Source organism: Stegostoma tigrinum, chromosome 4, assembly GCF_030684315.1.
Source record: "Stegostoma tigrinum isolate sSteTig4 chromosome 4, sSteTig4.hap1, whole genome shotgun sequence".
Taxonomy (NCBI): Eukaryota; Metazoa; Chordata; class Chondrichthyes; order Orectolobiformes; family Stegostomatidae; genus Stegostoma; species Stegostoma tigrinum.
The window spans coordinates 33,342,019-33,363,600 of NC_081357.1; the positions used below are offsets into that span (position 1 = coordinate 33,342,019).

At 41.6% G+C, this 21,582-nt stretch overlaps 1 protein-coding gene across 9 annotated transcripts in view; it reads right to left on the bottom strand.

The window, feature by feature from the left end:
* Window positions 1-21,582, bottom strand: part of LOC125452265 (glutamate receptor ionotropic, kainate 2) — a 431,852-nt gene that overhangs the window by 145,085 nt on the left and 265,185 nt on the right. For all 9 annotated transcript variants that reach the window (XM_048530454.2, XM_048530460.2, XM_048530457.2 and 6 more), the window contains 2 exons: window positions 5,811-5,954; window positions 3,379-3,486 (listed from right to left, as the gene is read on the bottom strand). In XM_048530454.2, the coding sequence (XP_048386411.1) occupies window positions 3,379-3,486; window positions 5,811-5,954 (252 nt within the window). The remainder of the gene's footprint in view (window positions 1-3,378; window positions 3,487-5,810; window positions 5,955-21,582) is intronic.

The window sequence follows — 21,582 nt, forward strand, 5'->3', positions numbered from 1 at the left end:
AAGTTTTTCCTCAATGAATGCTCAGACTCCAGTAATCGAGGCCTGAGTGCCGAAATAGGAAGGCAGGTGTTTCCCTCGTTCAAAACAATGGGAATGAGTTGCAAACATCAGGTGAGATTTCACTGATATTCTTGGAGCCATGCTTTCACGCTGGGATGGGGATTAAAAATAACGGGAGAATGGCCATTAATGGCAGTGCTGTCTTTCAAGAACGCACATTTATGGACCATTCACATATGTGGCTAAAAGATTGCATTTAGTGGTATGAGATCCATCTTATGAGCTATGAGACCAGAATCATCAGCCCCCAGTGATTCCAATAGCAATGCAATGCTAATCACATACTTCTCTTATTAGTTCATTTAGTCTCACAAAAACATTTTTTTCACACAATGGCAATGAATAGAAGCACAATTCCAAGTATATTGGTTGTGATAAACCTATGAAATCAAGCACAACGGTCAATGTGAGTGCTTATCCCTCTTACCATGAGCAGAAACTTTGAGAGCATAACACATTTAACCATGCTTGCTTTCATTGGAAAACAATAATCAAGTCCAATCGTAACTAGTTATACCTGTAGAATATCTTCCAACATTAAAAACAATGCTCAGAACACTCAAATAGATTAGGTGTAGAAATCAAGCTATAGAGGTGATACGAGGCACTGTGACCAGAATTACAATCAATAATTTTCCAGGATTATAAAAGTCCAGGAAAGGGGTTCTGAGGCTGCAGGAGCTTCAGTTAGGGGGGAAAACGTATAGTGATAAAGTTGAAAAGTAATCTATTTTTAACAATGGGCACAAAGCTTCAGCAAGAAAATTATTAATATACAATTACCATATACTTGCGGCAAATTCTGATTTGCACTCCCCGTGGGTGAGTACAAACATGTAGACTTGCACCTTGTATGTTAAAAGTGATTATCAGGTCTAAATCTGGTTTTCACAATTTAATAATTTTATACTCATATTTTCAATGAAAATAAATTATTCTTGGCAGTAGAAACATAGGGATAGAAGTGCTATGCAGCTACCTTCCACAGAATAAACTTCCTTGGCTATCTAATAGAACATAGAACATAGAACATTACAGCACAGTACAGGCCCTTCGGCCCTCGATGTTGTGCCGACCTGTCATACTGATCTCAAGCCCATCTAACCTACACTATTCCATGTACGTCCATATGCTTATCCAATGACGACTTAAATGTACCTAAAGTTGGCGAATCTACTACCATTGCAGGCAAAGCGTTCCATACCCTTACTACTCTGAGTAAAGAAACTACCTCTGACATCTGTCCTATATCTTTCACCCCTCAATTTAAAGTTATGCCCTCTCGTGTTCGCCGTCACCATCCTAGGAAAAAGGCTCTCCCTATCCACCATATCTAACCCTCTGATTATCTTATATGTCTCAATTAACTCTCAACCTTCTTCTCTCTAATGAAAACAGCCTCAAGTCCCTCAGCCTTTCCTCGTAAGACCTTCCCTCCATACCAGGCAACATCCTAGTAAATCTCCTCTGCACCCCTTCCAAAGCTACCACATCCTTCTTATAATGCGGTGACCAGAACTGTACACAATACTCCAAGTGCGGCCGCACCAGAGTTTTGTACAGCTTCACCATAACCTCTTGGTTCTGGAACTCGATCCCTCTGTTAATAAAAGCTAAAACACTGCATGCCTTCTTAACTGCCCTGTCAACCTGGGTGGCAACTTTCAAGGATCTGTGTACATGGACACCGAGATCTCTCTGCTCATCTACACTGCTAAGAATCTTACCATTAGCCCTGTACTTTGCCTTCCGGTTACTCCTACCAAAGTGCATCACCTCACACTTGGCCGCATTAAACTCCATTTGCCACCTCTCAGCCCAGCTCTGCAGCTTATCTATATCTCTCTGCAACCTACAGCATCCTTCGTCACAATCCACAACTCCACCGACCTTAGTGTCGTCTGCAAATTTACTAACCCATCCTTCTACGCCCTCATCCAGGTCATTTATAAAAATGACAAACAGCAGTGGACCCAACACTGACCCTTGCGGTACACCACTAGTAACTGGTCTCCAGGATGAACATTTCCCATCAACTACCACCCTCTGTCTTCTTTCAGCGAGCCAATTTCCGATCCAAACTGCTATATCTCCCACAATTCCATTCCTCCGCATTTTGTACAATAGCCTAGTGTGGGGAACCTTATCGAACGCCTTGCTGAAATCCATACACACGACATCAACCGGTTTACTCTCATCTACCTGTTTGGTCACCTTCTCAAAGAACTCAATAAGGTTTGTGAGGCACGACCTCCCCTTCACAAAACCGTGCTGACTATCCCTAATCAATTTATTCTTTTCTAGATGATTATAAATCCTATCCCTTATAACCTTTTCCAACACTTTACCAACAACTGAGGTAAGGCTCACTGGTCTATAATTACCAGGGTTGTCTCTACTCCCGTTCTTGAACAGGGGAATCAGATTTGCTATCCTCCAGTCATCTGGCACTATTCCTGTAGACAGTGATGAGTTGAAGATCAATGCCAAAGGCTCGGCAATCTCCTCCCTGGCTTCCCAGAGGATCTGAGGATAAATCCCATCCGGCCCAGTGGACTTATCTATCTTCATCCTCTGAAGGATTTCTAATACCTCTTCCTTGTGAACCTCAATCCCACCTAGTCTAGTAGCCTGTATCTTAGTATTCTCCTCGACAACATTATCGTTTTCTAGAGTGAATACTGTTGAAAAATATTGATTTAGCGCTTTCCCTATCTCATCTGATTCCACACACAACTTACCACTACTATCTTTGATTGGGCCTAATCTTACTTTCGTCATTCTTTTATTCCTTAAATACCTATAGAAAGCCTTAGGGTTTACCCTGATCCTATCCGCCAACAACTTCTCATGTCTCCTCCTGGCTCTTCTGAGCTCCCTCTTTAGGTCTTTCCTGGCTACCTTGTAGCCCTCAAGTGCCCTAACTGAGCCTTCACATCTCATCCTAACATAAGCCTTCTTCTTCCTCTTGACCAGAGATTCCACCTCCTTCGTAAACCACGGCTTCCTCCCTGCCTGACAGGCACATTAACTTATCCAGGACACACAGGAGCTTTTCCTTGAATAAGCTCCACATTTCTAATGTGCTCATCCCCTGCAGTTTCCTTCCCCATCCTATGCTCCCTAAATCTTGCCTAATCTCATCGTAATTGCCTTTCCCCCAGCTATAACTCTTGCCCAGTGGTAAACACCTATCCCTTTCCATCATTAAAGTAAACATAACAGAATTGTGATCACTATCACCAAAAATCCCACCAAAAATGATTCATCATATTTTCATTCATTCAGCTAATCAGGCTTAAGGAAGAATCCCAATACCTTTTCAAGCCCTTCTTCCTTGAGGCTAATCACATCCAAATCAAAATCTGTTCTCAAGCCATTGGAACTATTGAATATAATTCGGCCTGTTAATCCTTCCCAGTGAGCCTAGGTACAGAAACAAAGACAAAGTAAAGAAGGAAAACATTGAGTCAAATCAGGAAAAGCTAGCCATATGCATTCACATTCATTTGTTGCTACTTGTAACAGTCAAATTTGTGTTGATGTCATTTGCCCACTTTATGTGGCAGGTGCTAAAATAATCACCAGATGCAGCTTCCATCAGTTTCTGCACTGACCTGGAGTAACAGTAATTGTAAATGTGAGTCCCTCTGCAAAGAGAAAATTGTAAGATACACAGCAGCAGTCAGACTTCAGCGGTCCTCCTTGATCATCTTGCATCAGTTAAAATTGTCCAGAGGTTAACAAGTTATAATGAACAATACTTAATACATTTTTAAAAATGCCTTAGTCACTGACTGTCATGATACTGGCAAATTATTAGTACTATTTGCCTGATATAGTTTGCTGCCTATGGTGGATTTGTGTAACATGTAACTCATGTCAAAATTTAGTTATTAACAATTATCATTCTTGAAAGTTCCCTTACTAGCATTGCTCTTAATGTCTATTTGTAATTATAAAGAAACATAAAGGCAACTCCAGGTTGTACATGGATGATCCCTTCAATAGACATAATGTAACGTCAAACGCAGCTATGCCTCTCATCATTTGCTTTGCAATGAAATGTTGAGCACAACAATTGTTCAGGGGGGTTCCAATTCAATCCTAGCATAATTTGGGCAGCAAAGCAAGGGAGGGTCATGAATGTATCCCTTGATGCACACTTATTAACAAGTTCAGTGATCTTTAACTGTTAACTTTCAGTGGTCTCAACAAATGCTTCGATATCAACATTTTATCACAGCAATGATAGAATCGAACAATATGCATGGCATTCAATATCCCCACACCACCCCCCCAAAGGCACAAGTATAAGGTCCAGTGGCGGCAATTTGAAAATGCATGAAAGGCAGAAACAATTATTTGGAAGCAGACAGAGACGTGGAGATCTTTGACTAACAATAGATATTAACCAGGAAGCAGGATTACTTCACAAAAATCAGCTACCAAGTGGTGTTCAGGAATACAAGGAATTCTAGACTTATCTTAAAGGACCACAAAGAGAATTGCTATCCATTACTAGACAATGAAGATCATCAGAGCTGTTTTATAATTTACTCTCTAATTATTGAAGTAATTAAAGCCAACTCAATGCAGGCCATCACTCACCCTTACATTCTACCACGCTGACTTCACGAAGGCACAGACATTATTGAATATATAGAATCATAGTGTCCCTATAGTGTGGAAAAAGGTCATTCGGCCCCACAAGTCCACACTGCCCCTCTGAAGAGCATCCCACCCAGACCCATACACTTAACTCTGCATTTTCCACATCTAATCCACCTAATCTAAATATCCCTAAACACTATGGGCAATTTAGCATGGCCAATCCACCTAGCCTGCACATTATTGGTCTGTGGGAGGAAACCGGAGCATCTGGAGGAAACCCACACAGACATGAGGAGAATGTGCAAACTTCATACAGACAGTCGCCTGAGGGTGGAACAGAGCCTGGGTCACTGGTGCTGTGAGGCAGCAGTACTAACCACTGAGCTACCTTTGATCCATTAAGCAAATTAGAAAGAAAGCTTCTCTATGGTTCCTTGATTAATGTGATTTGACATTAGGCATTACTCTGGACCACAACACAGGTTTCAACCCTAATGTATTAGGATCTTCTGCTTCCTGCATGAAATGCCCATCCCATTCAGCCATTATGCTTTGCTGCTGATGACTAAAGTGGACAGTCATGCACTGGTAAAATAATGTGCTGGATGACTGAAGGACCATCTTTACGGGTGCATTGCTTCAGCCTGATATTTTCTTATTTAACAAATGCATAATCAGTAAAACAACAAATTCCTGCCAAGAAGCAATTAATGGACATAAAAGGGGATTATTCCTTTCTTCTTTTTTTTCCGGAGAAGAAACTATAATCCAAAGTCATTAAGCAGCGTATTAATTAGATTTTTTTTCACGCATGCAGATAATGATCCATTTCAATTTATAAAGCTGTTATCGGGTAGATAGTAAGTAAGTTGGATTTGAGAGGGACACGTTATAAGTTCCAATCATCTTGCTATTTAAGTACATCTTAAATGAAACAAAAACAGAAATTTGCTAGAGAAGTTCTGTGGAGAGAAAGCAGAATTAAAGTTTCAGGTCCAGTGATGCTTTTTCATTTTTGTTCACTGTTCTTCAGTTCATAGGATCCGAAATGTTAACTCTGCTTCCTCTCCACAGAGCTTCTCTAGCAATTTCTGTTTTTGTTTCAGATTTCTAGCATCCGCAGTTCTTTGTTTTACCTCTTTAATGAACTTCATGAAACGGCTTCCAAAGCGCCAGGGTTTGTGCCTATTACACTGCAAGGAGCTGACGGTCATCTGTGGGGACTGCTGGACAGCTACCGATACCACATGAACCGCATCATAAACTAAGGCAGCATTTGTCTGAAATTGAAAACACAAGAATAAAATCAAATCACAGAATGCTGCCAGTCAGGAGCACTTAGATCAGAGTGTCGAAAGTTGCCCAGAATGACCTCTCAACTCGTTTTGCATACCTTGTCTTTGTTTCATTTATCTGTGATTTTTCTTATCTGTCCCTATTCAGTTCTTCAGAAAAAATGAGCTAGTTACATTTCTTTCTGCAAAGTAAAATGCCATTTAGTTCCTGACGGCAACTGTAAACATGTCAGACTTTTCCTTTTTATACTGTACCCTTCTGTTAAGATTTTATTGAAAACATAAAAAATTGAAAATCATACTAAAGCTTTCTTGGCAGGTCTGATGATCATTTCTTTATTGATAGTCACTGTGGTGTACAGCCCGTCTCCATCATCCAAAATTATCTTGTTTAAAGTGGCTGGAAGAGTCAGGGCAGGTTGCAAACTCTTTTCATCATTGTCTGTGACCCTCAGTGGATGACTTGGTTTTCTGTAATTATCTCAGCATTTGTATACAACGGCCCAAATCTTCCAATGGGCACTGGAAACTCTCTTTTAAAAGCTGACTAGGCACAAAAACACCTATTTACCTTCTCCAATTATTCTGGCTGTTGGAGCAGAATCCTTGAAAGGAAAAGCAGAGAGAAGCCGCACTCCTTTTTTAATGGCGCTAGCTGGGGCGTTCTGTTAAGTAATAGTCTAAATGACACAGAGCATCTCATTTTGTCAGTGTTGGCCAGAGAATAGGTGAAGGTGTAGGTGCTTATGTGAGGTAAACTGGGTGAAGGAGTAAGGTGGGGTAGATGAGGGGTAGATACAGAAAAAGTTTGACATGTAGCCATAACAATGATGTAGACTGTCTTCATTAATGGATAGTGAGTGTTCATTCCTCAAATGAGCGAAGTTACAGCTTCTGGAGCTGCTGGTTAATTTGAAGAGCCAGCAGTTCCAGCAGTCTCAGCAGCACCACTGCTCAGTATTGGGTGCTGCTTGGACAATGGTGATTGCTCATGAATAAAACATTACTAGAAAGAAAGAAAGAAATAGCTTAACATTTGATTTTCATGTTTGAATAGAAACAAAAGATGCAGGTTTACAATGAAACAAAGTTTATTTCTGTCAAGTGTATAAAAGTATCACCTACTCACCATAGCTACAACAGTGTCACACTTGATGGAAACAGGCTATAGGCTTGTGCGACTACAGGTCATAATAATAGACATAAGTTGGTATGATGATCATTGCTTCTGGCACAAGTGTAGCACGGTAGATATTCTTCCCCCAAGTGTACCAACTGCAACCAACCAGAGGACAAACTCTCCATGCAGCCTCAGAACCAAGTAAGTCAGATCCATTAGGCACACAGACAGGTCAATCATCTTAGGTAGGTGGGTGAAGAGAGTGGAGGATGAATTTTGAAGCCTTTGTGGAAATGAAGGATGTTATCACAGATAGGAAAGTGTAGAGCTGGATGAACATAGCAGGCCAAGCAGAGGAGCAGGAAAGCTGACGTTTCGGATCTGGACCCTTCTTCAAAAAAGATATTATCTCTTTCGGCACCATCCGAACAGAGTGCCCTCAATTGCCTTTTTTTAAAAACTTGTAGAAGTCACAGGTAGCCCACTTTTGCCCACTCCAACTGTATTATTGAAAAGACAAAGTTATATATTTTTTTCTTTAGGCACATCCTATTTTTTCCCGTTGCCACTGAAATAACTGCACAGAGGCTGGTGTTAGTCACCGAGTCACTCTTTATTTACCTGTGCATGGTACACTGGCTGTAGCCCAGCCAGCTCAGAGTCAGTACCTTGAACTCAGGAGACTCGAATCTGCTGTTTCTTTTTGTGCAAATAACTATTAGTAAACCACCACAAGGAAAGTCACCCATGTGACCAAAGCATCCAGCAGAGCCCTTGTAGGATAAAATTATATTGGGATCAACTAAATTTTTAACAAGCTCAGTTGGCCATAAATATTCATTTACTATGATAGGCAGGTTGATTTCAGCGCCTGGCTTTCCTTTGTATTATGAGGTTACACCTGGGCTGAGATAGAAAGCTGCTGATTTGGGCCCCTACTCTGTTTTGCATGTATTTTCCCCATCGAAAACAACCATGGTGGGAAAATGTAACATCCAGCCCCTTACTTGACTGTACCTTCAAGACGTAGTCTGACTAGAACATTTAGTTGTATCTGTATCATTTTAATGAGATAATCTAGCTCTCCATTGTTTTTGTTGATTACTGCTGTGCATTCTGCATCACATATGCATATCACACCAGTATCAAATCATTTCTGCTTGTGAAGACTCCAGCGTTGGGATAGTAGGCACCCATCCATTTTTGATTCAGATACTCAAGCTATTATGTATTTGATAATTCACAAGCTCAGCAATTAAATTGTGTGTACTGCTTTCAGATTATTTTGGTAAGAAATGGTGCTGCAAAAATACAATTATCAGTACTTTTTGAGCAAATGTGACGCCATGCAAATTCATATTGCTCTAAATTCATTTTGAAAGGATAGTAATATATGCATTAGTCATTTACAGCTATACAAAAATTTTATAAAAATGTTGTGCAATAATTTGTCAAGGCACTTAAATACCTAATTATAAAATGATGCTCAATTGTGCCACAGAATGAAGATTTGAATATTAAATGCATTGCTACACATGGCAAAGTCTGTATCCAAGGATGCAAATTAGGACATTTCCCAGAAAGCACCTAACACCATACAATAAACAAACTTTATTTAGTTTTCTTGACATCGCTCAACATCACAAGAGTTAACTTTCTCCCGTTATAGCAACGATATACAATAAAAGAATTACAGCATAGGATCGAAAATTATACTAAACAGGAAGAGAACAAGTATATTGACATTGTCTACATTACAGATCTGGCCTTTTTGTGGTAATGTTCAGGTTGTATGGCACAATAATGTAGATTTGGCTTTGTGCGGTAAGACTGAATTAGAAGAATACTGTAGGATAAAATAATATATGGGGTTGAGATCATTGCCCCATTCAGAGAAGGCTTGCTGTATGAGAAGTTACTAAGCTGACGACTCACCAATTGCACTTTAGTCCCGAGTTTCATCTGAAATTGACCTTCACTTTGGCTGATTGTTGTTTATTCAACTCCAGGAGTTTCTCAGAATTGCAGTCCGAGAGTCCAACCATCTTCAGCTGCATCGTCAACAACTTTCCTTCATCATAAGGTCCAAAGTTGGGATGTTTGCCAATGATTGCACAATGTTCAGCATCGTTTCATGATGCCTCTGATACTGAAGCAATCCATGTCCAAATGCAGCAAGACCAAGACAATATCCTGGCTTGGACTCTGAAGTGGCAATTAACATTTACATGATTCAAGTGCCAGGCAATGACAATCTCCAACAGTAATCTAAACATAACCTCTTGACATTCAATGATTTTTACTATTATTAATCCCCACTATCAACATCCTGGATGTTGCAGTTGACCAGAACTTGAAATAGGCTGGACAATTAAATACAAAGTCTACAACAGTAGGTCAGTGGATAGGAATCCTGCATCAAGTAACTCTTCTCTTTACTTCCTGATGTCTACCATCTACAAAGCACAAGTCAGAAGTGTGTTGTAATACTCCCCATTTGCCTGGAAGAATGCAGCTCCAACAACGTTCAAGAAGCTTGACACTATCCAGGACAAAGCAGCCCACTTGATTGGCACCAAATCCACAAACATATACTCCTTCCACCACCGAAACTCAGCAACAACAATGTGCACCATCTACAAGAAGCACTGCAGAAATTCACCAAAGATGCTCAGACAGCACCTTTGAAGCCAATGACCACTTCCATCTAGAAAGTCGAGGCAACAGTTATTTTGGAACACCACCACTTGCAATTTCCCCTCTAAGCTACTCACCATCCTGACTTGGAAGTATATCACTGTTTCTTCAGTGTCATTGGGTCTAATCTTGGAATTCCTTCCCTAAAAGCATTGTGGGTCTACCGACAGCATATAGACTATAGTGGTTCAAGCAGTCAGCTCACCATTACCTTCTTAAGAGCAACTAGAAATGGGCAATAAATGCTGACCAGCCAGAAACACCCACAATCCATGAATGAATGAAAGAAATTTCACTACATGTCACCAATAAGTGAATGGTCACTGAACATGCTTGTCACCACCCTGAGACTAAAGCGGGAGAATTACAGCTAATGATAATAAATAGATGGTCTCTTTTAGTGATGTTGATTGAGAGAATAATTTTGGACAAAATCTTCAGGCAACTTAGCAGCTTCTTCAAAATTGTGTCCTGGAATCTTTCATGCCAACCTAATTGTAGACCCTCTGACAATGCAGTAATCAATTAGTACTGCACCAAAAAGTTTGTCCAGTTTCTATGTGTAAGCAGATTGGAAATCAATTGTCTGGAGTATCAAACAACACAGAAATGACAGCGGATTCTGCCAATGTCTGGTGCACACCATTTCCATGTAAAGAGACGAGGGGGTCTTGATTTTTCCCTGTTTTGTCCATCCCAAGGTCAACATTAGTGCCAGGCATAAGGGTTCTTGGTGTCCTCCAGAAATCTAATCAAATAGATCATTGATGTAGTTAGGAGTAGGTACACCTGAAGGAAAAATATGTATTGGGTTACATGTGTGCCAGAATGAATGTTCATCATGCTAATTTGGCCCTGTTACTGCAACCACACCTGTGGCCACATTTGAGTGTGACATTCCTGCAGTTCGGTGACTTGGTTTCACGGTAGCACTCAAACGTATGACCTAAGTAAACAAACAATTCCATCTCTAAAATTTGGCAAGGGGTTACAGCAACAGGTAACAAAGTCCATCCTGCCATACTTTGTCAGAATCTTCAGAACTCCTTCTATTCTGTTCTTAGTGCAGATTTTGCAAGGGTTGATTTTATAAATGACCTTAGTGTTTAACCATCAGAGTGCCATTGATAATTATTGCGTACACTGTACTTATGTTCTCTATTGTAACATCTTCTGTTTACCTGAGGTGACAGAAATCTTAAACAAAAACATAAATTGCTGGAGAAACTCAACAGGTCTGTCAGCATCTGAGGCAAGAAAGCAACATTATCATTTTGAGTCCAGTTCTGAAGAAAGGTCATTGGACTCAAAATGTTAATGCTGTTATCTCCTCATAGATGCTGCCAGGCCTGCTGAGTGCTCCAGCAAATTTTGTTCTTGTTAGTTTTACATCTCCAGAATCCGTAGGTTTTTTGCTTTATTTTTGTTTGACAGAATTCTTATTTTCCCAATTGCCATGGCATTTGTTCATGACTAAAAGAGAAAGATAAAACGCTGAGAAGAATACAAGTAACTCATTAACTTTTAATTTCCACATTTAAACAGAAACAAAACATGCATGTTCATTATCAAACAATGTTTGTACTTTCTCCACCACATCCTCGACCTCACCTCTACTATCTGGATGTGAGTTTGCTCGCTGAGCTGGAAGGTTAGTTTTCAGACGTTTCGTCACCATTCTAGGTAACATCATCAGTGAGCCTCCGACAAAGCTCTGGCTTCGTCGGAGGCTCACTGATGATGTAACCTATAATGGTGACGAAACGTCTGAAAACTAACCTTCCAGCTCAGCGAGCAAACTCACATCCAAAACCTCAACCTGAGCTACAAATCTTCTCAAAGCTCGCTATCACCTCTACTATCCCTCCAAATCACAAAGACTATTATCGTTGTTGAGTAACATCAACGGTCAATGGCTCGGAAACCAATCCCCCCAGCATCAGTTAATTAAGTCTATTATGTCTGAGATCATCAGTGTTAACTCACACATGTCAAACACCAGCTTTTCTCCTGGAGAAATTTAATAAAACCTGCAGTGTCGGATTAAATTTTACTGTTTTATGAACTGTTAAATTGCAATGTATCCTCATTAAAAGTGAGTGTCATTCTATTTCTCCACATGGTCCAAGTTCTAGCCTCAAGCACACTGATACAAATAAAGTGATACATTTATTTTCCATTTGCCTATGGTGGGTTTTGTAAAGACATACATGTGGCACATGAAAGACTACAAACCTTATAATTTTCAAAATAACTTCAGGTAATGCTTTCAAACAGAACAGGTGTATTTTCGCCACAAGCACTTGCAATAATGTGATTAAAAGAAATTTAAATAACTTTATCAGGGATTATACAAGGACAAATAGTAGCAGTTTTTGGTTGAAATCACTTGGAATTTGAGATACAACAATATTCTTACTGCCTTTGGTTTTGACCATTTTTCCATACGATTAATCCCCATCACAGCCTTCAGGGAGTTACTTTGTATGTCAACGTATATTGCCTGTCTCAATGACTCATTTAATTATTCCTGCACTAAACACCCTATGGCATGATGCAATCTGTTCCACGAGCTATTGTGCTTAAGTTACTACATTATGGCACAATCTATTGGAACAGTTCCTCTGGAACACTTTCTGCAAACGAATGCTGCATTGTAAATTATTACTTAGTACACGTCGATGTGATTATCACAGCATGTGAAGGCACTTAATTAAAGCATATAACAAAACATGCGCATCCTGCAATGTTTGCAAGTTTATTCGCCTCAAAAGCAAGCAGCACTGGGCAAACAATAGGTCCACTCCATATACAAAAATGTGCTTAATAGGAGGTTGTGTCCACAAATTTGTGGGAATTCCACTCTGTTTGTTCAAATATAGCAGAGTGGAATTTCTGTTCTCCTGTGGGCATAGATACAGAACTCATTAAATTTTAATAGCACAACATGCATTTATGTAGTATCTTTAATAGAATGCATTGTGTTTGGCAATTCGCAGGAGTGCTATCAACCAGACTGAAAACGCAGAACTTGGCACTGAACTCCATAAGGAGACATCAGGCTACAACGATTAAAAGCTTGCACATTTGTAGGAATTCGGACCTTGAAATAATTGAGAAGGGTGTGTCATGTCCATGCAAGGCAGTAGAGATGCCTACTTTGACAGTAAACTAGAAATTCAGATTAGTGAGAGTTGACCAGAAACAAAAACAAATTTTCTAGAGAAGCTCAGCAGGTCTGGCAGCATCTGTGAAGGGAGGAAAAGAGTTAGCACTTCGGGTCTGGTGACCCTTGCTCAGAACCAGAGTTGACCAGAGCGCTGGCAATGGTCATAGAGGTTGGGCTTCAGTTGTCTCTTCTGTTTCAAAGACAGCAACTGCCTACATCCAGAAAGATCATTTATCTCTTCTGTCTGGAATTGTGATTGGCCTAATGAATGGTGGAATTCCAGGGTAATCCAGCACTATTTCATTCATCCTTGCCATCAACAAGAACAACTTTAATTTATTTAGTGACTTCAATATTATAAAACTTTCCAAGGTGTTTCACAGGACTCAACCAGCAACCATTCTATTACTGGGAATAGTTTCTTCATAGCTTACACTGTCAGAACCTTTTTTTTTGAACACCTCACTCAAGTCTCCTCATAAACTTCTCTGGTCTAAGACAAACAACTCTAGCTTCTTCAGTCTCACAGCAAACTGGAGCTTCTCATTCCTTGTACAACTCTGGTAAATCTCATCAGCCTCTCTTGAAGCCCTTAACATTGAATATGACACTCAGAGTTGAACATAGCTGACTCATAACCATAAAGATTTAGCAGAATTTCCTTGTTATTATAATTCACTCCACTATTACTTAAGCCAAAGGATGCTTCTTAAACTGCCTTCATAATTTCCCACCTTTTAAAATTTATGTATAAACATTCCCTCCAAAAGCACTGCATTAAGTTTGGGTCCATGCTAGTTCTTATATTTTAAACAAGCATTAATCTACCTTTCTTCAGTTAATCAGACATAAACCTGGAAGTATTATTAACGGTGACGATGATAGTGATAAACTTCATGATGACCTAAGTATACCGGTGGGCTGGACAGACAGGAGGCAGATGCAATTTAATGCAGAGAAGTGAGAAATGGTGTGATATCATATGAAGGGCAAGGAGAGACAGTATGCAGTAAAGGGGGTAATTCTAAAGAGGGTGCAACACACAGGGACTTAGAAGTTTTTAATGGATGCGGGCATCATTGTCTAGGTCAGCAGCTATCGCCCAGAGGGCAGTTAAGAGTCAACCACAGTGCAGTAGTTCTGGAGTCACATATAGGCCAGATCAAGTGAGTACGGCAGTTGCATTTCCTAAAGGGCACTGGTAAACTACTTGCACATTTCCAACAATCGATAACAGTTTCAAGGTCATCATTAGACTTTTAATTCCAGATACCTCATTATTTTGAATACGAATTCCACCATCTGATGAGTTGGGATATAATCATTATGTGTATCTCTAAATTAATAGTCTAGTGATAATACCAGTTGGCTACCAGCCCCTAATACGTGTCTAAATCATCGAAGGTGGCAGCTCAAGTTCTTAAACATGAGTTACTGGAGTGTGGCTTGGCAGCGCAACTGAAACCTCAACGTAATAGCAGCAGGGCAATAGAGTGGTGGAGGCAATGTTACTGCCTGGATACACCCAGACAGCTGTCAACTGTCACCTCAGTTTTGTTTCCATGTTGGGACCAGGTAGACACAGCCTAGTGATCAGAAGGTTAAACCCTCAAGCGACCATGCTAAGGTCCCGCAAGTGGCCATTACTACCAGGGTCTCACTTTTTGAGGCATGGGGCTTCAAGAAACCAAGTCCCCTCCCTCCAGGCCTGGAAAGCCATTTGGTTGTCACCTCATTATGTACGTCTGTAAATCTCCACATGGCAGTTAGCCATTCTGACACTGGCATACTGTGACAGACTTGTTCAGATGGCTGTCAATAAGCCAATCAATTCGGTAAATTGGTCATCCATATCCAGCTTTCTTCATTGGTGTTAACCCCTCCCTACTTTCACAGCCTGTTCTCAAGGCTATGAGAAAATCCTGGCCACTAATCATGAATGGTAGCTATTTAACAAACTCCAGTGTAGCACCAACTGGAGAATTGAGTCCAATTTTGGGCAGCACACTTTGAGAAGGAAGTAAAGGCTTGGGACACAGTGTAGAAGCTCATGAGAGGACTAGACTGAATTCATAGATAGAATAGTTCCATTGCCTGGATTAAATGGCTTTCCTCTGCACTGTGGCTGTCCTATCATTCCATGAGTGGAATATCCCATCCCCGATGGCAAGTGGTGGGATGTTCGGGAATAGGTGGAGGCATGCAATGAAGCAGGCACAAGGGTGGTAGGTGAAATCCTCACTGTCCTTGGTCCTCAACCCCAATTATGTTTATCACAGGAAGTCCAGTAGATGGTCTTCTGTCTGCTGCTAATTGAATTCATTAAGTGGGCAATCAATGCTTAATGAAAGACTTCACCCATGATAGCTAGGATTGACCAAGTGGCAAATGGGTGGAGAGAAGTGGACCTGTTGTTCGAAGGCACGTAGTTCGCAGTTGAGGAACACCTCATCAGGAAGGTAGTGCCCTCAGAGAGCCATCCTCACCCTTGCTGCAGATATCCACTCCTCTCCTATCTCTCATAGAATCATACAGTATTGAAGAGGCCCTTCAGCCCATCACTCCAACAAAAAACTACTCTAAATCTATATTCGTCCCACCTACCAACACTTGGCTGAAAACCTTGAATGTCATGACACTTCAAGTGCTCATTTAGATACTTTTTTAAAAAAGCTTTGAGATTTCCCACTTCAACTATCCTTGCAAGCAGTCCATACCAGTCCCACAGCTGCCTCTGCGTGATAAAACAAAATCCCGTCTAAATCTTCAGCCTTTCACCTAAAATTATCCCACTGTTATTGACCCTTCACTGAGGGGAACATGTCCATATCCCTCAGAACATTATATATTTCAGTCAGGTCCTCTCTCAGCCTTCTCTCCTTCTAAGGAAACAACACAAGCTTATCAAGATTCTCTTAGCGAAACTGCTCTATCCCAAGCAACATTATGTGAATCTCCTTATCCACCCCTCCAGTGCAATCACATCATTCCAATACTGCACATAATACTCCAGTATAACTGATGAAAACAAGTGTCCAATATGTCTTCTTAGCTACATTTTTAACCTGTCCTGCCATCTTAGTGGATCAAGCCATCTTAATGGATCAACAGACAAGCAGCCTAAGATCTCTCTAATCTTCTGAGCTTTGTGGTGTCCTGCCATGCATTGAGTACTCTTTTATCTTGTTGCTCCTTCCGAAGTGCGTCACCTTACATTAATCAGGACTAAATTCCATCTAACACTGATCTGCCCACCTGACCAATTGACCGTTTCCGCTCATAACATCACTCACCTCTGGCCCGGGATCCAACTACAATTCTCAGTCTTGCTGTGCCAGCAGAAGCCGTCATCTCCCTGGTGGCACAGATGTTTAACAGAGCCGTTAGTTTGCAGCTCTCAGCAAATGGGGGTTTCACACAAGCATCTTTGATTTGGGGGAAGGCCCACTGTTGGGAAGTGCTTGAGTGAAACAAAATGTAAACAAGTCTCCTCTGAAAGACCCTTCACAAAATATAGCCCTGTAATTCTAACTGAGCACCAGATTCCTTTCTGTTTCATTCTACTTCATATGCAGCAGATTTAGTTGCCTCAACTATGCCTTGTGACAGTAAATTCTGCTGTCTATCTGTCCTTTGCACACAGCTTATGGTGCAGTGGTAATATCACTAGACTGGTAATCAGAAGGCCAGGCTAATGTTCTGGGGTCATGGGTTTGAATCCCATCATGGTAGATGGTGAAATTTGAAGTCAATATAAATTTGACATTTAAGAATGTGAGCATTGTGGTGACCACGTAACCACAGCCAATTAGTGAAAAAACATATCTGGTACACCTATGTTCTTTAGAAAAGAAAATCTGCTTTCCTTACCTGGTCTGGCCTACATGTGATTACAGACACTCTGGGAAACTAGGATGGACAGAATGGAGTCATACAGCAGTACAGCATGGAAACAGGCCCTTTGGTCCAACTCATCCATGCTGCCCAGATCCTAAATTAATCTAGTCCCATTTACCAGCATTTGGCCCATATCCCTCAAAACCTTTCCTATTCATATGCCCCTTCAGATGCATCTCACATGTTGTTAGTGTACCAGCCACTACCATTTCCTCTGGAAGCTCATTCCATATACACACCACCCTCTGAATGAAAAGTTGCCTCTTAGGTCCCTTTTAAATCTTTCCCCTCTCACCTTAAACCTATACCGGCTAGTTTTGCACTCCACCACCCAAGGGAAAAGACCATGGTTATGCATACTATCCATGCTCCTCATGATTTCATGAACCTCTATAAGATTCTCTCAGCCTTTGACACTCCAGGGAAATTATCCCCAGCCGATTCAGCCTTTGCTTATAGCTCAAACCCGCCAACACTGGCAATATCCTTGTAAATCTTTTCTGAACACATCCAAGTTTCACAACATCCTATAGTAGAGAAGCCAGAATTGCACACAGTATCCCAAAAATGGCTTAAACAATATTCTGTACAGCTGCAATATGACCGCCAAACTCTTAACTCAATGCACTGACCAATAAAGGCGAGCATACCAAATACGTTCTTCACTGTCTTATTTACCTGTGATTCCACTTTGAAGGAATTATAAACCTGCATTCCAAGATCTCTTTGTTCAGCGACACTCTCCAGAACCTTATCATTAAGTGTATAAGTCCTGCCATGGTTTGCCTTTCCAAAATGTGGCACCTCATATTTATCAAAATTAAATTCCGTCTGCCACTCCTCAGCCCATTGGTCCATCTGATCAAGATCCCAACGGCTCTGAGGTGGCCTTCTTCATTGTCCCCTATTCCTCTAATTTTGGTGTCATCTGCAAATTTACCATCCATACCTCCTAAATTCACATTCAGATCATTTATATAAAGGATGAAAAGCAATGTACCCAGCACCAATCCTTGTGGCACACCACTGGTCACAGGCCTCCAGTCTGAAAAGCCACACTCCAACACCATCCTCTCTTCCACTTTCGAGCCAGTTCTGTATCCAAATGGCTAGTTCTTCCTGTGTTCCATGTGATCTAATCTTGCTGACCAGTCTATTATGAGGTACCTTGTCAAACACCTTACTGAAGTCCATATAGATCACGTAAACAGCAGTCTAACAAGAAACAGCCACATCCCATGAGCAAGTAAAGTTTGTCCTGAATTCTCTTTTGAAGTTACCAATATTGATCATATATTCATGGTTAATTCTGGTCCATCTGACAAGGTGAAATGTCTTTCCACATCCATTCTTTCAAGCTCTTTCATGGTGAGAAAGGTTGCTATTAAATCTCCCATCAATCTTTCGAAGCAAAAGGACTTCAGCCTGTTCAATCTTTCCTGATAGTTTTAAGTGTCAGTTCTGGAATCATTCTAACAAATCTTTACTGCACAGGATTAAAACAACTGCTCTGCTTTTCAGTTCTAAGGACGGCACGGTGGCTCAGTGGTTAGCACCGCAGCCTCACAGTGCTAGGGACCCAGGTTTGATTCCAGCCTCGGGCAACTGTCCATGCGGACTTTGCATATTCTCCCTGTGTCTGTGAGGGTTTTCTCCAGGTGCTCTGGTTTCCTCCCAAGGTCCAAAGATGTGCAGGCTAGGTGGATTGGCCATGTTAAATTGCCTGTAGTGTTCAGGGGTGTGTGGGTTTAGGGGGATGGATCTGAGTGGGATGTTCCATAGAGGGTGTGGGCTTGTTGGGCCGAAGGGCCTGTTTCCACACTGTAGGGAATCTAATCTACCTTCCAGAAATTAACCCAGTGCATTTTTTTCCCCTTACATGTCCCATAATTCCACTCCCGTACATCCCAGATGCCCTCGTTCTTCAAGGACTGCAACCTCCCCCCCACTCCCCATAGTGGTCGAGAACACCATCGACCATGTCTCCTGAATTTCCCACAAATGATCCCTCACACTTTGCCCTTGCAATAACCACCAAAAGAGAATCCTCCTCATCCTCATGTACCACCCCACCAACCTCCAGATCCAACACATCATCCTCCAACACCTCCGCCACCTGCAATCCGACCCCACCAGCAAGTACCCACTATCAGCTCAGATACTGACCCCTCGGTGGATAATTTAGCTGGTGTAGAATTAGGAGCCCATCTCGTGAGCACATCATTGCCATGTCTCCACAGCTGGTTGAGGAAGAAACACCCCAGGTCCCTGGCATTCAGAAGAATGCTAGAGACCGGGAACCACTTAACCCAGCGAGGAGAGGACCTTATGATGTTGACCCATTGGTAACTTCATTCAAGTGCAAAACAAGCACAAGGACAGCAGGCAGTATTGACAGAGACACATGGGAAACTGCAACATCCCCCCACTGCCCCCACCGCGCCCCCCGCCCCGCAGTGGTTGAGAATGCCTGCGACCGTATCTTCCGCATTTCCCGCAACTCATCCTTCACACCCCGTCCACACAATAACTGCCAAAGGACAATCTCCCTCGTCCTCACATACCACCCCACCGACCTCTGGATCCAACGCATCATCCTCTGACACTTCCACCATCTGCAATCCGACCCCACGAGCAAAGACATTTTTCCATACCCACCCTTGTCTGCTTTCCGGAGGGACCACTTTCTCCGTGACTCCCTTGTCCGCTCCACACTCCCCTCCAACCCCACCACACCCGGCACTTTCCCCTGCAACCGCAGGAAGTGCTACACTTGCCCCCACACCTCCTCCCTCACCCCATCGCAGGCCCCAAGAAGACTTTCCACATCAAGCAGATGTTCACCTGCACATCTGCCAATGTGGTATACTGCATCCATCGTACCCAGTGTGGCTTCCTCTACATTGGGGAAACCAAGCGGAGGCTTGGGGACCGCTTTGCAGAACACCTCTGCTCGGTTCGCAATAAACAACTGCACCTCCCAGTCGCGAACCATTTCAACTCTCCCTCCCATTCCTTGGATGACATGCCCATCCTGGGCCTCCTGCAGTGCCACAATGATGCCACCTGAAGGTTGAAGGAACAGCAACTCATATTCTGCTTGGGAACCCTGCAGCCCAATGGTATCAATGTGATTTCACAAATTTCAAAATCTCCCCTTCCCCCACTCCATCCCAAAACCAGCCCAGCTTGTCTCCGCCTCCCTATCCTGTTCTTTCTTTCACCTATTCCCTCCTCCTACCTCAAGCCGCACCCCTATTTCCTACCTCCTAACCTCATCCCACCCCCTTGACCTGTCTGTCCACCCTGGACTGACCTATCCCCTCCCTACCTCCCCACCTACGCTCACCTCTACTGGCTCCATCCCCGCCCCTTTAACTTGTCTGTCTCCTCTGACCTATTTTCTCCTCTATCCATCTTCGATCAGCCTCTTCCTCTCTCCTTCTTTATTTCAGAACCCTCTCTCCCTCCCCTTTTTCTGATGAAGGGTTGAGGCCTGAAACGTAGTTTTTGTCCTCCTAAGGCGCTGCTTGGCCTGCTGTGTTCATCCAGCTCCACACTTTGTTGTCTCTCTCAAAGTGACTTGTGCCCACCTTCAATCCAAAATTCTGAAGACTCTGATATAAATTCTGTTGAGAACTTCATTCCTACCTTTTTCAGATCCTGTATAGCGCTTCCCCACAAACAAATGCAGAGCTCACCTAAGTTTCATGAAATAATGTTAGTGCTACAAATATAGGCACAATCGGACCCAAAGTCACATTCAGACAGAAGGATATGTTTGTTTTAAGTTTATACGTACATTTTAAATTCCTCTTCAATATGATTTAGAATTGTTTTTTGTGTCTAGAATGTACCAGTGTAGGATGAAGTTATTTTATACCAAAGTTGAAAAACCACTCAATAATTGCCTTTCCTTAAACATGAAGAATTGGAATTTGGCAGCAATAGAAATTCACCTGAAATCAGCTCAAAAGTTTACAGGATTTAAGCAATGTTTTTAGCTCTAATTTAGCTTCATAATTTTGCATTAGTTTAATAATACATCTCATACTGGAAGCCAGCTCCACCAATCAAAAACCAAGCCATGTCCACAATTAAATTAATCACTATTATGAGTTCATGATAATTATACTTGTTTTCAGGATTTAAAGTGTAAGTATTAAGTATTAAAGTATTCAAAGAAAACAATTAGTTTTCTAAAGGAAACTGATTATTTAATATTTTTGAAAAGAGATGTTGCAATGCTGCATCATTTTGTCTGGTACTCATCAGGATAGATATGAATTCCAAATTTCAAAATTATTGTAATCGTTTGAAATCATCATACAGGGAAAGCATGTGTTGATTAGTTACCAAGTTGAATGACTGAGCAGTTTCTAAGGAAAGCAATGGGAAAATATTGGCTCTTTGGTGATTCAAAGGAAATGCTATTGTTGAAATTGTTATTTTTAGTTTCTTCAGAATGTGGCCCTGCATATGAATATGTGCTGTTTCTCGCAAGCACGCAGGAGTCATATTACAAACTAGACTGATATGTTAATTCAGTTTAGCTCTTGCTGTTCAGTCATGGGATCACATCTAATAACAGCCATTTAGTTTTGGGTTTCACAAGCATGGCTGATTGAGAATTAATGTTCTGCCAATCAAGAATAACTGAAGGAATACAAAGTTTGATTCCATCAGCCAATTGTTAGATGTACTGTCTGTATACCTAGTGCCTCAAGGCA